Raw genomic sequence first — 18,726 nt, forward strand, 5'->3', positions numbered from 1 at the left:
ACTAACGTACAGTAAAAAACGCATATTTCAAGTATTCAGTTTAAGTAATGACATGAATACATCTGTAAAAATAATAGCATAATCAAACTTATTAATATATCCATAATTCCTCAGAATGTCTAGCCACCTACTGATCTGCTTTTTGTTATTATGTATTTGTTAGCATTGTCTAAGCTTTTATATAAATGGAGTCATGTAGCATGTACTTACTTCTTGCCTGCCTTTTTTACTCAGTTTCAATTCTGTCCATGTTGTTATGTGTATCAGTAATCTGTCTCCTTTTATTTCTAAGTAGTAGTCCATTATATGGATATGCCATAAGTTGTTTTTCACTTGTTGATAAATGTTTAATTTGTTTCTAGGTTTTAATTGCTGTAAATCAGACTGTTAAGAACATTCTTTATACAATTCTTTGGTCTCTAAATAGTCATTTCTCTTGTATAAATATCTAGGAATATATTAAATCATAGGACCAGTAGGTTTTTAACATTTTATGAAACAGCGAGACTGTTAAAGCTGTTGTGCTATTTTACATTTCCTCAGGGAGTTCTGATGCTTTAGAGTATCCAATTGCTCCATAACTCTGTTGACACTTGGAATGGTCAGTCTTTTGTACCTGTTTGCCTTCTGCATGTCTTCTTTGATAAAGTGTCTATTTAGATCTTTTGCCTACTTTTTAAATTGGGCTCTTGGCTTCCTGCTGTTGAACTTTTAGCATTCTTTATTTTTTTTAGATAGGGGTTCTTTGTCAGGTAAATTTTCTGGATATGGTTTCTTTCATGGTGAACTTGTGTTTTTAAAACAATGTCTAGAAAGGGAGATAAATGTGTATTATTTAAAAAATGACAGCACTGAAGAGGGTTAAGAAAATACTAATGTGTAGATAGAGTATGAAAGTAAAACCAAAATAAATCTTATATTTCAAATACAGGTTATTTAGGATGAAATGAATGTTTCTGTTTGCAAAGGTCATCAAATTATTTTTAGGATTATATCCCAGCATAGGAGAGGAGAAATAATTTTTCCTCTAACGTTCCGAGTTCTTACCTGAGACCCTGTGTTTTTGTTACAAGAAAAACAAAGAGTAGTTTATTAACAAAATTCTTGGATACACAGGCAATATCGCAGGGAAAAATGAGTAGTTTCCTGATGTGGCCTAAGCCACCAATTTAAATAACAGCTGAAGAAAAGAAAGGTGAGTGTTGTGAGGGGAGACCAGTTATAAGAGTGGTAAAAGCAGGAAAAGCTTGGTAAACTTTGTTATGAGATTTCAACTTAGTGCCTTCTCTATTGATAGTAATCTCCTGTGATTTAACATCAACATTCTCTTACAGTTGGAGAGTTCCTCTATAAATGTAAATTTCCCTTTCAAAAGGGTAGCTTCCACTCTATTTTCAGAGTTTCTCCTGTGTCTGTCATTTCTCAAAATAATCTGTGTAAAACAGTCCCTGTTCCAAAGAGATATATTTTGGGATGGCATGTTTTATGGCTCTTCACCAACTTCCTGTTATTTTTTCATTTGCATATCCAATAGATACTCTTCTCTTTTTAAGATTTATTTATTTATACAAGCACTGGGTACAGTCAGAAGTACGGGAGGGTGACAGAATTCACCAGAGCCAGAGCGGGCGCAGAACAGGCAGAAGGACCGAAGTATACTGCTGAGGGGAGCAGTGGGCGGCAGGAGAGGTCTGCGTGCCATGTGGGACCCTTGCCCGGCGGCTGGGTATTGAACCTGTGCTGCAGAGGCTGCCGGCTGGGGATTGAACCTGCGGTGCAGAGGCTGCGGGCAGCTTTGCAACCCAGCGCTCAACCGCTGCGCCACCTGGGAGGCCCCGATACTCTTCTTTTTTTTTTTTTTAATATTTTTTTTAAGATTATTTATTTATTTATACAAGCACTGGGTACAGTTAGAAGCGCGGGAGGGTGAGAGAATCCACCAGAGCCAGAGTGGGAAGCAGAAGAGGCAGACTGATGAAGTACACTGCTCAGGGGAGCAGTGGGCGCAGCAGGAGAGGACTGCGCACCGGATACTCTTCTTTTTAACAGCTTTGTGGAGATATAATTGGCATATGGGAAAATTCACCCTTGTAAGGTATATAATTCACTGTTTTTTTACTATGTATATGTACATAGTATACAAGTAATATGCCTTTAGTTAATGTTCATCCCCGCTAAAAAGAAAGTTCATGTCCTTTAACAGCCTCTCCTTCTTCTAAGCCCTAGGTAAATTCTAATCCCTCCTCTCTACATATAGATTTTCCTACTCTCTACTTTTCATACAAATGAAATGATATGTGGGGGTGGGGGGTGTGTGTGTGTGTGAGTATGTGTGTATCTTTCGCTTAGCATAATGTTTTTAAAGGTCCGAAAGCATAAACTTTTAAGTATGCTTTTTAAAGTTTTAGACTATAATTTATGCTTTTCTCTATTTAAGACACTTTACCAGATCTAAGATTATTAAGTTTATTTTCCAGTTTTCTTCTATATAGTCTTAATTCTTATATTTAGCGTACTCTACTTCTTATATTTAGCTTACTCTACTTCTAGTTAATTTATGCATATAGGAAGGGGAAAGGGTCAAATTTCATTCCCTCACATGTAATTCCAATTGTCTAGCACCGTTCATGGAAAAAAGTATCCTGTCCCCATTAAATTAAAGGTTCCTTAGCACTTTTACTGAAAACTAGTTAACCATAGGTGTGAATTTAGTTTTGGTTTCTCTTATGCTCTAATGATCTATGTCTGTGTACCAATATTATCTTTATTACTACTACAACTTTATAATGAGTATTGAAATCAACTTTGTTCTTCTTCACAATGGCTCTAGCTATTCTAGATCATTAATTTTCTTTCTTTTTTTTTTTTTTTTTTTTTTTTTTTTTGGTGGGACCCTCGCTGGCGGCCGGGGAACGAACTGCAGAGGCTGCCCAGCGCTCAACAGCTGCGCCACCAGGGGAGGCCCTAGATCATTAATTTTTTATTTTTAATTATTTTATATATTTTTACATCATTTTTCATTTTTGTACAATGTATGCATTTTCATCTTGGTTATAGTCCCCGTAAAATTCCCACTACTCATTCACCTGTGAACTATCACCATGGTCCCTTGTGCTCTTCCCACCCTTGTTTTGATCCTCCTCCCTTCTCCTCCCCATAATATGTCTCTGATTTATAGTTGCCTGTTGATTTTGATTTTTACTTTATTATAATTAGGTTTTTTTTCCTTATTTGGATCCTCTATATTCCTGCTATAAATGAGACCATCCGGTATTTTTCTTTTTCTTTCTGGCTTATATGATGGAGTTGGAGCCCTTCCAACTCCAACCATGTTGCTGCAAATGGCATGTGTTTATCTTTTTTGATTGCTGAGTAATATTCCATTGTGTATATGTACCACATCTTCTTGATCCAGTTATCTGTTTTTGGGCATTTGGGTTGTTTCCATAGCTTACCTATTATAAATAGTGCCGCAATAAACTAGATTGTTAATTTAGAATCTGCATTTTAGAATCATCTTGCCTGTTTCTTTTAAAAAATGAAAAAAAAAACCACTTATAATTTTGATTGGGATGGTAGGGAGGTTTGGGGATAATTGATATTTTAAGAGTCTTCTAATCCATGAGCTGCTATAAATCTCCATTTACCTAGGTCTTCTTTAATATTTTCAACAAAATGTTTACAGTTCCTAGCATTCAGGTCTTGCCCATCTCTTGTCAGATTTAACCCTAAGTATTTCTTAATGTTTTATCCTGTTATAAGTGAGATTTCAATTCCTAATTTTTTATTACTATTATATACACATAATTTATCATTGTATATTGACCTTATGTCCTGTGACCCTGCTGAACTCACTAATTCTAGAAGGTTTTTTTTTTTTTTTTACAGATGCCATAGAATTTTTTACATTGACATTCAGGCTGTATGTGAACAGACTATTGTACTTTCACCTTTCCATCTGTATGGTCATTTATTTCTTTTTCTTGCCTTATTGAACTGGCAAGGAATTCCAGTATAATATTCATAAAAGTGTGAGAATAGACATCCTTACCTTATTCTTGATATTAGGAGGAAAACATTCAATCTTTCATCCCTGAATATGATTCTCCCTACCACACCTTTCATGCTTTGCTTATTCATGTTGTGTTGCCAACTATAGAGAAATCAGGGGCCTCCTCTGGTGGTGCAGCGGTTGAACGCTGGGTTGCAAGGCTGCCCGCAGCCTCTGCAGCGCCAGTTCGATCCCCGGCCACCAACAAGGGTCCCACAAAAAAAAAAAAAAAAAGAGAGAAATCATTTAACCATGCCTATGGACCACTGAGCTATTCAGAGCATAAGCTATAACTATTACATACTGGTCTTATATATTGTTTCATACAAATGTGGTACAAGCCTTTTTCAACTGAGTGGTAGCAAATATCACCATTTGAGTCTAAGGCAATAGCTTACAATTTTGGCTGCAAATAAGAATCACCTGGGGAACTTATAAAAATTCTGATGTCCACACTACAGCAGACCAGTTCTATCAGTAGCTCTTATAGAATGATACATTATTTTAAATTACATAGTAATTTATATAATGTTACTATAGCTCCCTAATGTGAGGATTGTTATTTTGCCCACTTAATAGATAAATGAGAGACTTAAAGAAAAAATAAAATGTACCAGTGTTACACAGGTATATTCACTCTGGAACCTACATTTAAAAAATGAGGACCGGGCCTCCCCAGTGGCACAGCGGTTGAGCTCTGGGCTGCAAAGCTGCCTGCAGCCTCTGCAGCACTGGTTCGATCCCCAGCCACAGGCGAGGGTCCCACATGGTACGCAGAACTCTCCTGCTGCCCCCGCTGCTCCCCTCAGCAGTGTATTTCATCAGTCTGCCTGTTCTGCTCCCTGCTCTGGCTCTGGTGAATTCTCTCACCCTCCCGCGCTTCTGAGTGTACCACTGTACCCAGTGCTTATATAAATAAATAAATAAATCTTTAAAAAAAAAAAAAGTGAGGACCAGTATCCCCTCCCCCCACCTCTCCATGGTTCCAGTGCTCTTTTAAAACTACTCCAGGAAGCTGTGTTATCAGGACTTGTTTAAACAGTGTATTTAATCTGGTTTTCACTCATACATTCATTTGTTTGCTCATTAGAGATTTACAGATCTGTTCTGAGTTCTTAATATCTGCATATTAATAAGTGTAGGTCCTAGGGTAAAAGAATGAGAATAATAGAACAGCTAAAAACGTAGAACAGTAGCAAATATTAAATCACTTTAAAAGATTGTAAGGAGGAGGAGGATCAGGATAGATGCATGTGAAGTTATGTTTAAAATCTCTGGCTAATCAGTTCAAGTGTATAATATAATGTCTTCTGTGCACTGGTGTGTAGAGGGCTTTCAGAGTGTCACCCCATTAACTCTCCCAATCCCACATATTTTTATTAACTTTCTCTTACAGTATAATATAGTTAGACCTGGGGTCCAAAAGACATCTTTTCCAGATTCTTGAGAAACAGTACGATACCTAGCCAGGTGAACAAAGGATGTGGGACACCAAATTGGGAATCAACATTTAATGAATACCTACTATGTTCCAGGCCAGATACTTCCCATGTATTACTGCATTTGATCTTTATGCCAGCCCTGAGGGTAGCCATCATCCCAGTTTTTCAAATAAGAAAACAGGTTCTGAGGGGCTCAGTAATCTGCCCAGTGTTACAAACCAATGGTATGTGAAGCTAGGTTTGAACAGAGGTTTTTTCAAATGCAAAGCCCATGCCTATTCCCTTCATAGAGGCTCCAGAATTGTCCATCAAGAACCTGCAGTTTGACTTTCTTCTTAAATGTCATAATATTTCTACTGTTCAGTAGTCTGAAGGTGCCCACTGTGAAACATAGGGCAGAGGCACAGAACAGAATGCTGGAAGAGGAACTTCCAAATTAGGAAGGAGAAAGATGGTGTAACTCAAAATTTCAGTCCATGGTAGATCATAACGAGGCACTCTCATGCCATTTCTTAGTTCCATTCTTGAATGAATTTGAGAAGAAATTGTCTGGGAATGTCCTTTAAGTTGGAATAGGGATTGGATTTCCTGTATCTTAAATAGGAAACATCATATAAACCTATATAACATCATAAAAAACAGAAGGCAGAAAATGAATTAAAAAGAAAACTTTCGAACCTATTCAAAAGAGGGAAAGTCCTCAGAACTTCTCCCATGATAGCTTGCAATCATAACCCTGAAAGGGATTATTTTTTTCAGGAACATCATGATCAGTTTTTGTTGCTATCTTAGGGCGCTCATCTCCAAGACCTCACCTGTGTCACAATTTTGTCTGTGCAATTTCTCTTTTGTCAAAAGCCCTGGCTGACCTGTAGCCTCAAGTTTTCATATCCAAAGTATCCTTACACGCACTGGATAATTTCCTATGTGTATATTTGTTTTATGTACAAATAAAAGTACAGATAAAGGGGAAATAAAGTCTTTGTTTCCCTCGTGATATATGAGGTATATATACCTTTAGAGCTATATGTCACAACAGATCTTAGAGAAACTCCTGGTTCCCAATTTTTCATTTCTCACATGGGAAAACTAAAGGTCAGTGAATCTTACAGGTTTTTCCCCCAAGTTTCTGAAGCCACTTTGGTGACAGAGTTGCGATTTGAAATCAGAATGTCCCATCTGTGTCCACAAGTAAAAGTGTGCTTCCCCTCACAATGGCTTACCTCTTCCTTTTACATTTGCCTTCTTCTGCACCCATAGATTCTTCAGAAACCAACCCCAGAACTGAAGCACCAGCTGGCTGCTTTCTCCAAGCGAGTGGCCAGCGCTGTGACTGAGCTCATCCAGGCAGCAGAAGCCATGAAAGGTAGGTTGGGTTCTCTTGGGTCATCCTATGGGGGCACTTCTCTGAGGCAGTGCTAGTGTAGCCATCTGAGCAGCCAACAGAGGCCCTTTCTGGGCAAAAAGAATCAGAAGGAATAAAATACAGTGCTGGTTTTTGTTTTGTTTTGTTTTGTCTTGTTTTGTAAATGGGAATAGAGTTAGATTTTAAAAATGCTACCTCCTGAATCGTGTCTTCTCTCCAGTCTTTGTATTAAGTACTTCTACTTAAATGGCATAATCCATTTGGAACTTCTCTTTTTAAGTGTCTCACCATTTTTGTCTCCATTTTTGTTCGTCAGAGTATTTATGCTCAATCAGAGAATAGCCTTCATGTCTATAAAACAGTGCTCTCTGGGTACATGGTTTGCACATGATCACACAGAAGCAATCAAATCACCAGGGAAAGGTTTTTTCATGGATTTCCCTTTGAACTGAGGTGAACGGGTGCTCTTCATGAGTTCCTGGAGAAGAGAATGGCAGGTCAGTGTGCTCAGCATAGTCACAAATCTCCTATGGATTCTCAGTTACATTCATGGGCCTCTGACAGTTAGCTGTCAGAGTGAGGCTCAAACTGTGCTTATCTGTGAGATCTTGATTGTTGAAACTATGGTTGGTGACCATTCCTATAGTAGCACTGTACACACAACTCATTTAGAAAACCAGATTCAGATAGGTGCGCCCTGTATCTGGCTGATCTCTGCGAGAGCTAGAAAAAAAAAATCCCTTAGGACAATGCAACTAGTAGGCTGTGGTGCGCCCCTGCATGCAAATCCAGATGTTTATAACTAAGCCAGTGCCCAAAGATCCACAGGTACCAAGAATGACCCTCTTTGGACTGATTTTAGGAACAGAGTGGGTGGACCCAGAAGACCCAACCGTCATTGCAGAAACAGAATTACTGGGGGCTGCAGCATCCATTGAGGCTGCTGCTAAGAAGTTAGAGCAACTGAAGCCAAGAGCAAAACCAAAAGTGAGTGTCCATGCGTGGCTGCCTATCTGATATCTAAAGGTTCGGGTGGATGGCTGTGAAACAGAGCCCGGTGTGCTTCAGGGAGCTGGCCTCCTTCCCTACGGTTAGACTAGCAAGCTCCACTGCACAGCACCTTTTTACAGGTGAAAAATCTCAGCAGGTGGGTCTTTCAGGTTAACTACCCAAAGAAATGCATTTGGGTATATCCAGAGGAAGAATCTAGGCACTTACACTCTTGACTTAGTTGTATTATATGTAAGTTATACATAAAGCAGGTGTTGGATTCCTTTATAGAAGATCCCTGTTACTAAATTTGAGACTGTCACCCTCCAATTTTCTGGTTTCCATTTTTTTTTTTGTTTGGATTTTGTTTTGTTTTGTTTTTAACAGAGAAATGGTAATACTGGGAATTCTCCTTTTCTTCAGGTAAATAGCAAGGTGAACCTCAAAAATCCACCACATGACAGACTTTTTAGTTTATGATCTGGTGTATTTTTTGCATCTATGTTTATCATCTAGATAAATGTTTAGAACTTAAGATCATGAGTATATGTTAATATAGCATTTAAAAGAAAGTGACATCTTACAGTTGGGCAACAGGGAAGACAACTTTTAAATAGAGGATGGTGAGCTAGTGCTGACCAAGGGCAAAGCCCAATTCTGTCAAGAAACTGTAACTTCCCACCCCTAGGCTGCCTTCAATGGGAAGATAGTACAACCAGAGGAGGCCTCTTTTTCTTTCTATTCAAGCAAGTCCCTACTGGTATCTGCAAGCTCACTTCTTTCCAAGGACCCAAGTACATTAAAAAGTAAAATCTGGCCCTTCCCCTCAAAACAAAACAAAACAAAAAATGCTGAATCAACCCTAGTTTAGGTATGCCTTTTTTGTAAGACCAAAAAATGGAGTCTGAGTACTAGAATACACCAGAACCCCTCAAAAGCAGTACCTGAGCATGTCATGAGCCCTATCAGCTTGGGAACAATCTTAAAACCATGAAATTCTTAGAACCCATCTCCCACTAGTCATTCTAGACTTGGTAAAAGATTTTCTTTAAAAAAAAAATTCTCATTCAGAGGTAATTTAAGAATGTGACTTATAATTTTTGGATATTTAAGATTCTCTCTACTGTCCTACCCTGATAGTCTTAGGTTGTCTGAGATTCTTCAAGTTTTTCTTAACAAACATAAGACCTTGGTGTGGGTAGAGGGGCAAGTCCATTTTCTGTTTTTATCTTTGCTTTGTAAGTTAAGTTCATTCTGAATGAAAAAATGTGCTCAATTTAAAAACAAGTAACTGTGGAGTAAGATTTAGAGGGTTCCTGCTGAATTTGTTTTTTCTGTTTCTTATCTGATTTACCACAAGTCACATCTTTTTTTTTTTTTTTTTTGTGGGACCCTCGCCAGCGGCCGGGGACGAACTGGCGCTGCAGAGGCATCGCAGCCCAGAGCTCAACCGCTGCGCCACCAGGGGAGGCCCCACAAGTCACCTCTTATGAGAGCCTTTCTATTGGCTGAAGTCATGTCAGTTGACTTTCAGTTCTCTTGGAGAATTAGCCTGGTGCCAATTTAACGTGAACACCTCATTATACTCTAAAAGCTCCTGATTCAGTCCCTTCCCATTTGTCCTTTTTCAGGGTGCTTCTAAATTCTGTCTGTCTTTAAATCCTGGTTTCCTATGCCAGCTGTTTGTTTTCATGATTCTTGTTCTGAAAAATAAAGTTACCAGAGGCCCTACCCCATAGGATTATTATTACAATTAAGGGAAATAATTAAGAACACAGAGGCTGACCACAATGAGTAAGTAGCAACTATATCACCATCAGCAAGTATTTGCTTCTGGGACTTCTATCTACTGCCTATAGGGAAATACCTGAAATGAAAATTACTCCAGAGCCATGAGCTGATGACAGGAGTAAAAAATCCACAGTGACCAAGTGCCAAACATGTGTTAGCCTTCTAGGTGCATGGTGGCAAGGATTGACTCATCTGGTCCTTACCACAAGTCCATTAGGCAGCATGTCACCTACCATCCCAGCTCTACTGATGCAGAATCAGAGACTGATGATGTAGTCAGGGGCAAAGAACCTGGACAAGCCAGGAGCTATGTGTGTGTCTGTGTGTGTGTGAGTGTGTGTGCACGCATGTGTGTGCACAGGCCCTGCATGCAAGTTTTGGTCATTCCAGTCCCTTTAGGCCCACCCAGTGTCAGACAAGCTGGTGTAGCCCCACTGGGGGAGCTTTTGGTTTGTCCAGAACATTTGAGCCTTTAATCCCTCCTCTGGGAGTCTATCCTGAGGAGGAAATCCAGAGAGGAAAGTTCTGTGTGAGAGAGAGGGTTGTTCCTTGCAGTTTTGTCTGTAGCCATAAGAAGTTGGATGGGGCTGAGTGTCTCCTTGAAGGGGCATTTTTGATTGGACAGTGTAGCAGGAAGAAGATGTTCAGGGCATGATGTGAAGTAAAACAAGCAGGGTGCAGAATCCTATACTCACTATAACTACAAAAAACTCCACAAAAAACACTTGCATCAGGAGACAAGTACAAGGGAACATTCAGGAATCCTGGTGAAATTGGGGTGCTGGGGGAGTCTATACTCTAAAATTTCCTTAATTTTAGGAATAGAGTGAGTGGACCCACTCTATTTTAAAAATAATGACTCTTGATAAGTTAGCAATGACTGCTGGAACCGGCCAGTGGGCACTCCCCAGATCACTGTGGGAACATTAGCATTTGTATTTGCAATGCAGATTCTTACAGAAAGCTGAGGAATCCTTCAGTAAGATCAAAGTTAGCATAACTGTTGATCTGAATCCCCTCCATGTGGGTTAGCCACTTTGGTCGACCCATCTTCATAGTAGGAAGGGTGCTTGAAAGATCTAGAGTACTTTAAGTGATCCAAAGTCTTTCTGTGCCCACTGACCAGAAGTGCCCACCACATGGATTATGTTATCTATGAAGTTGTCTTTGAAGAAACAGTCCACCCCAAACCATGGTTTTTGTGCCATTTCGGTAGTGCCATCTGCTTTGTGGTAATATTTGCATGAAGTAAAATACTTTCCTTTCATAAAGAAATTTACTTCCCAAGTTTAAAAAAAAAAAATCCCCAGTCTGACACCAAAATCAACCAGTCTTGGTTGTGAAGTTAAATGATTTTCTCTATTCCTTTCCATTACTTAAAAAATTAAACAAAAAGCCTTAGGGTACTGTGAATAAGTAATCACTGTTACATCCCTATCCCTGTAGCTCTATACACGAACACACAGGACCTTAGTCCACAGTGAATATACCTGCCTTCCATACATGGGGAGCTTTTGCACTGCTTTGAGGGATAGCTTTGGGGACGGGCAATGTTTTTGTTTCAATTGTTCTTGCTTACCACATTCTCAGATTACCTATTTTAAAAGTAGAACTGTCCATGGTTTGCAAAGATGATTCCTGGTATAGTCCCAACTCGGAGGCTTAAAATGCAAGCACCTCTTTTTGCCTGTAATCTCCCAGACATGAATATCAAACAAATTTGCACCGCTGAATCCACCGTTGCCTTAGGAAGATGGTATAGAGGCAAAATGAGAATGTGGATGCGCTCTGGTGCATGTGCCTCCGACATCGCTACTGGAGCCGTTTCCACAGGTGCAGGCAGACCTGTGCTGCACAGACAGGTAAAGGAGTTGGGGCAGTGGTGAGCACCCCCCGCAGCGGTGGCCTTCAGTACTGTGCCTGTGCTCAAGCCCAGTCAAACCTGGATGCCTTTTCTGCAGGCCTCTGTGTGATATGTTTGATATATTAGGTTGTTATTTAATCCAACTATATATCAAACATATTCCTACAGTGTCTTGCCCTGTCTCCGGGGGTTCCTAATATAGTTTTCTAAGGCAATAGGAAAGAATATGTTAAAACCACAAGTAGATTTAGAAGACAGTGCTCATTACATTTCATTGTTTTATTCCATTTCTTCCTGTAGCATTTGAGACCTGTGTCGATATTACTATTTTGTTTATTATAGAAACAATTCATAATTACTGATGTTTCAGAAAAGCTTGAGATTTTATTTACAGCTTAGTTTTGTGCAGTGATGAAACCTTAAGGGATATGTTCTGTGGGAAAGAAATGGAAGGTTCCAGTACGTGTTTATGATGTGGGATAAGGTCAGCTTTAAGACCTACAGACACATCTAGATCGATACTTCATTTCAGTCCATTTTTGTCCTTATCTTCACTTGAGAAGTTAGTAATTTTCATAATTAAGGTTTTCAGTGGAAAAGCACAAATCAACAATCTGTAAACTTCCTTCCTCCCATAGTAACAAAGTGTGTAAACCAAATCAGCCATACCACTGTATAGATGGTGAGTCACTGGGCTTCATATAAACCTTGGTTAGAACTAAATCTATCTAATAAAGATAATGTAATGTAGATTGTACTGTCTGTTGAATTTCCTGTTATAGGTTAACTTGTCAGTAGAGATTGATAATATTTAGAGTATGCCGACAATCAGAGAGTAATTTGATAGCCTAATTGGCTGCAACAGGAAGTTTGGGATTATGAAATATTTTTATGGCACATAACAGCCGCCTTCAGCTGCCTCCAGCCTCTTCCTCAGAGAAGAGCCTGTGAAGTATATATGAGTTTGTTCTGATTTCTCTCAACAATAGACTATGAGCACTGCTCTCTGCAAAGACAACAATTGGCTACCAACTCAGTTTTTCAGAAATGAAAAGAAGTACTTTTTTAAAGAGCACGCCTAAGTGTATATATGTAAGCAATACCTTGTCCAGGTGGTGGGCGAGTGGCTTGAACAGGCAACACAGGAGCATTTCACGCAGTTGCATCTAGGAACCATCTCCAAGTTGCCTGCGGTAAATGCAGTGACAGGTCACAGCAGCAGACGTGTGATGACCTGGGGAGGGGAGAAAAGCGCAGCGTTGGAGGCCTGCCTTCCAGAGTTTTAAAATGGACCTGACCCTGCGATCCTTTTCCACTGAGAAGGGATCAATGTGTGCCATCAGAGGCTCCTTTGGTCGATTTTTAAGATGGAGCCAAAATCAATCCTACTTTCATTCACTTAGAGAACATCCTTTGGGGGTTTGAGTCCAATTAAAGTAGTTTGACTAAAATGATAAATGGTCCTAGAAAAGACACAGCAAGTTATTATGAATAAAGAAAAACATCATTTTAAAAGGACCTTAAGGTGAAGTCTGTTTGTTAAAATTGATGTGCTTTTCTTGTTTCTCTTGGCAATTTTCTGTTGACCAGCCTGCTATACTGATAAATTGGTTTAAGGGGAAATAGGCAACCAGATGTTCGTGGCGGGGGTGGGGGGGTGGGGGTGGGGGTTGGGGAAGAGAAACAAACACAGTGTTTTCTACATGGCTCAACTGAGGGCTTTTTGCTCCTCTGCCACTAATTGGTCCCAGACCAGGAGACATATAGGGTGCAAAAAGCGAAGTTGTGGGGGATCTCAGCCACACTTGTTCTCAATGACTGCCCACCTCAAACACACTGAGAATTTATATCAAAGATGCTTACAATGGAGTAGTTTTACCCACATTTGTAAAAGAATTCTATTTTTTCTTTGGCAGTATTTCCTAGATAGACGTTCAAGTGCTTTTATTTTGAGAGCCTGACAAAACGTTCAAGAATTTTTCCATCGTTAGTGATTAAAAGATCACTTCTTGTATTTTTGTTTTGGAAAAAAAAAAAATAAAGCAATGGATACAATGTGAAAACTACTCCCAAGATAGTTACTGTGCAAACTCCATCCTTTTCCAGTAGTTGCTGCATGACCTTGCATTTGCTCCACATTTGGGTATAGAGGGTGGCTACTCCCCAGATATCATCTGGCAGGATTTTCTATGTTACCCACTTTGTCTGTTTAGAGGCTCCCTGGAGCTTTCCCTGAGACCAGGTCAGCCAAAGAGGTGAGGGGGTGGGGATCAGGCCAACTCCGGTTCTTATAAGAGTTTTCCCTTTCATTAGAACTTGTTAGAGTGGTGACCCAAAGACAATGCCCCCTGGGTATTCCAAAAGAGAAGCTGATCAGACTCTTAACACATTTGGGTCTTTGAGTTCACTTTAAGATCTCCCCTAAGGCTCTTCTCAGTTTCATACCAGAAGCAAACTGGTAGCAGCCAGACTTACTACAAAGAAGAGCGAAGCGTGGCTGCCTGTTCCACTCTGGCTTCCAGTTGGCAGGAAAATGTCTCACTTGTGTTGCGCGACTTCTTGGTGTTGGCCTTCTCTTTTCCCTCAAGGATATTTAAAATCCTCTGCAAAGTGTTCGCACTTTTACAATATAAATTCTATCCCAAGCATTTTTTTTAAGTTTCTGCTGTATTATGACCTTATTTTTAATAGCAAACATTCTGTAAGTCTGAGGAACATAACAAAGCATGATTCCTAACTGGGAACTTGGTGCCATGAGTTATAATCTGGTTTTTGTAGCCAGTTGTGAGAAAAGTGACCAATATATCAGCAAGGCCATCCCTTAAAGGAGGCTTAAGGGAGACAAGCAAAAAATCAGGGGTATGCCTTCCTGGCATCTTCAGCTCCATCGTCTTCAAGTTTATTGGAGGAAGGAAATGCAGGGTTACAGAGTTGTAATTTGAAAAAAAAAAGGGGGGGTGGGTGAAGGGAAGAAACAGGATCGTGGCTGAAAATGCTCTTCCTCTTCCCGTACATGCTCAGGGACATGTCATGGGAGGACGGACCTGGTGAGGGTGGTAAAGGTGCCCCAGGAAGCAGGCAGGACTCCACTGGAGATGGCTAAGAGAGAGGAAGAAGACCTGCAGTCCCTGCTTAGTTTTGTCAACAACTTCTTGAAGGGGTTTCATTGAAACTGCCATAGGTCTAAGCTGAGGACCCAGGAGGGTTGAGTTTGTGCTTCAAATTACAAACAGAAAAAAGATTGATACCTGGAGAAGGGAAGCAAATTCCCCGAAGTCACAAGGTCAGAAAACATGGAGTAGCGACCAAAAGCCTGGTTGTCCAACTCCTGGTTGAGTATTGAGGAAGAACCTGAAAGCAGTGCTGGTCTGTCATGTGCTCCTTGACACTCAATTATCTTTTATTTGTGTTTATTTATAATTATTGTAGTTTGCAATCAGAAATAGCAGCTAGGACCTTTATTAGAATTGAGTGGAAAACAGGATTCAGACAGAGAGCCAAAATGTTTAGCCCAAAGTCAGCTGAGAAAAAAAAAATTTAAACCAAAAAAATCTACAGATGTTAATACAAATAACTATGAAATGACTTCCTAATAGTTACAAAGCATTGTCTGTGAGTCAGTGATATCCTATGTACACTAATTACTACAACAACCTTATCAAATAGGTAGGAGAGAAAGTAAATTTAGGAAAGTGATTGAATTGCCACTAAGATTATATTCTCAGAATCCCTGAAAGATCAAAAAAAAAAAAAAACAGAATAAAAATAAGGAAACGCCTCCCCTTTCCTGAGCCTCTCTCCACCTTTCTTTCTTTTCTCCATCCTGGTGGACCCTCAGGCTCCTGACACTTTAGACCTATCAGAGCAAAGTGGGACCTCGTACACCCTCCCAAGGTGGAAAGCAGGCAGCCACCCCAGCCTGTGGTCTCTCTCCCCCCACCCCCGCCCCCAAACAGGGACCTCACCAGGTCTCTAACTTTTTGAAATGGAGCCCTGCATATTTCTAAAGGAAAAAATATCAGATGAGTGCTTAAACCTTTCTCAAAGCTGTGTCCAAAACAAGGTTGGAGGTTAAAACTATCCCCAGCTGGAATCTGCTAGACAATCCAGGAAAGACAACTGCTTAGAGCAAGTGGACACTTGAAGCCAGTGGCCTTTTTGAGTGGCAGGGAACAGGAAGAGAATGTTGTATAACGATGTGGGGCAGATCCAGCACTCAGAGGCTGAGACTAACACCTTCATTAGGCAGAGTAAATTCTTAGTGTCTTCATCTGTTTCTTTTTGCAATAATGTTTTGATAAGAGAGCCTCTTAGCAAAATGCCTTTATTTACAATTATGTATGTATCATACAGCGTCACAAATTCTGGATGCCAATTGAGGGATGCAGGCAGATGTACAATTAACAAACCCAAGGCTTTAAACAGGGCAGAGGCCAGTACACACTGTGTACATTTGTCCCCTGAATCAAGAATGGACCGTCATTGATGTGGATGCCTACTCCATGCTTTTCTCCTTATCATAGCAAGTAAATTGTCCTCTGGCAGAACTCTGGGTCTTGGGGGACTCATTTTGAATGCACACATTCATTCAACAAATGCTTATTCCATGGGCTTGTCTGGATTTAGTGCTCAAGAGATATATGAATGCACAAAACCTGTACCCCAGAGGAGATGGTAGACTGGATTCAGTTACCTGAAGTCCAGGCCAGGATTGCCTACAGAGTAGCCCATACCTCCATTAGAAATGAAAATTCCCAGACCCTGCCTGGACCTACTGAGACCAGGGGCTTTTAGTTTAGCCCCTGGAGTGAAAACATTTTTTTTTAATTCATTGTCTTCACTTGATGCCAGAAGTTATAAAGAAATATAAATAGCCATATGGAAATAATTTGTCGCAATCTTCAAAAGATTATTTTAAGAATCTTAATGCTCCAATTGTTAGAAATAAGAACATAATTCAGGAGTATTTCACTGCCCTGTCTTCTGTATGCCAGAGGGACAGATCTGAGAACCTTTGATCAGGTCAATAAATATCTCAGCTAACAAGGATCTTAAGAGACCAAACAATATCCAAGCCTCTTGGTGAGTAGAGGAAGAGTGAGCTCGGTAAGGAGTCCACCTTCTGGTGGACTGGCCTGGTGCCTGGCTCTCCAGACCCTTCACCTCATATCCAGGCAGCAGCTCCATGTGCTGTCCTTATGCTTCTTATTCTCCCAGATATAGTGGGGTTTGCTCTGTTAATAAATCCTACACTGTTGTTGTTTTTGCATACTTTTAAAATTTGAAGTAACATTGCATTATAACATATAGGTTTCAGGTGTGATCATTATAAATCAGTGTCTGTATATACTACATACTACATGCATTCACTAGAAGTTCAATACCATCCTTCATCAAACAATTGACCCCTTTTACTGGAATTTCTTACACACATAGCCCCTTCCTCTCAATGCCACTTTTTAAACTGTGCTCCTTTTATTTTGACAGTCCTTCAAAGACCCAGCCATTTTCATTTGTCTCCTTTATTGTGAAAGTCCCTCGCTGCCTTTCTCTCTGATTCCATCCTGCATGTTAGTGAGGACTAAAGGTAGTGGGGAACACTGGCTGGAATACTGGCTTTCCACCAAGTTTCCTTGGCTTAGGGAGATCCCATTTTCTCTTAGGCAAGAAGATGAATAGTATAAGGAAGCATCAAATGTTGATGTCTTTTCAGCAGCAGAGAGAGCAGGGATATTCTGGCTGAGTGATAAACCTGGCCCCCAAAAAGATACCAACCCAGCGTAAGTCACAGCGTAGAACTCTGCCTACACTGCATCTAAACATTTGCCCTCCATCCCTCTTGCTATCCAGAAAACTTTATTGAGCCTTTCTTGGGAAACTCTAGAACTTTTTTTGTCACAGCAAATGTCTCCCAGAGATGTTTTTGTTGTGTCTGCTTTAAAGAGATGTTATGGGAAGAAAAATAAAAACTCATCAGCAGACATTACAACAGTTCAGCGTTACAAGAAAAAAAAATCTGTGGGTGTCAAAAATATTTCCAAGTTAAATATTTCAAGCTTGTGTTAAAAAAAAGCAGGGAGGGGGCGTTGGGGGAGGAAGCACTCCAGGGCAGCGGAAGATGTTGGAGAGGCCTTTCAAATCATTTGTGATGTGATTATTTTGAAAGCTCTATTCATGCTTACTTTTAAGGAAACTCCATTTTATGAATTTTAAAATACAGGAAATCAGAAATCTGCTGATGGGCTACTCCATCATATAAAGTGAGCCTGATCTTGGAACCTAGTGTAGCTGAGGTGCCTGAGATAGGAGTCCAAGAGATTTTGAGGGCCTCCATTTCCCCATCTGCAAAATGAAGAAGGTATCTCTTTGGACCCCCAAATTCTGTGATTTCCCTGCTACCTTAATATGTCTTATGTTGACTTTGTTTTCAGGATGAATTTCAGAAAAGCTCTTAATTCAAGGTCACTTAATATCTATGGGCGAGCCTATTATAATTTGTTTGGGATCTGTACATAATAGTTTGCTTTATGCCAGTGTCTCACAGGAGTTGTTCTATATTTAATAAACAAGTTTTATACTCCACCTCTACCACAGGCTCCCCCACCCATCCTATAATAAGGAATCCAAAATGAGCCCACTGGATCTGAACCCATTTCTGACTGGAATATTTCTAGAGACACACTTGGTCAGAAATAAGAAAGAACATATAGCTTCTGTCTCAGAACTTCTGAAATTCTGCTGTCATCCTTCAGATCTACTAGATGTGCATTGAAATTTTATTTTGATGATGTAGATTGCAAAAATGAAAATGAGATTGGCATCGCTGATGGTCCAACATGCAGCCATTAAGAACAGGAAAAGAATTACACCCACATAGCATCCTGTCTGATGTTTCATGTGGGACCATTAATGAACTGACTTGGCACAAACATCCCTCACTGATGCCCTAAGGTATGGCCTAGGCTAGTAAAACCATATCATTATGCAATCAGAGAGATTTCGGTTTAGATCTAGTGTAGACACTGTATGCTGCCACATGATCTTGGGCCCAGCGCTCCACCTCCCTGGCCTTGATCTCCTCACTATAATGTAGGGATAAAGATAATCACAATATAGTGCCGCCTCCCTCCCTTTTATTGAGAATTATAAGTTATTGTACACAGAAGTGCCTAATAAAGCATTTGGTACATAGTGAACACTCTTAAAAACACACTGTTATTGC

At 40.0% G+C, this 18,726-nt stretch overlaps 1 protein-coding gene across 3 annotated transcripts in view; it reads left to right on the forward strand.

The window, feature by feature from the left end:
* Window positions 1–18,726, forward strand: part of TLN2 (talin 2) — a gene marked incomplete at both ends in the record, with an annotated part of 183,432 nt that overhangs the window by 156,830 nt on the left and 7,876 nt on the right. For all 3 annotated transcript variants that reach the window (XM_084240393.1, XM_084240394.1, XM_084240395.1), the window contains 2 exons: window positions 6,754–6,859; window positions 7,722–7,846. In XM_084240393.1, coding sequence (XP_084096519.1) covers window positions 6,754–6,859; window positions 7,722–7,846 — 231 coding nt within the window. The remainder of the gene's footprint in view (window positions 1–6,753; window positions 6,860–7,721; window positions 7,847–18,726) is intronic.

Source organism: Talpa europaea (assembly GCF_964194135.1).
Source record: "Talpa europaea genome assembly, chromosome: 8".
NCBI lineage: Eukaryota > Metazoa > Chordata > Mammalia > Eulipotyphla > Talpidae > Talpa > Talpa europaea.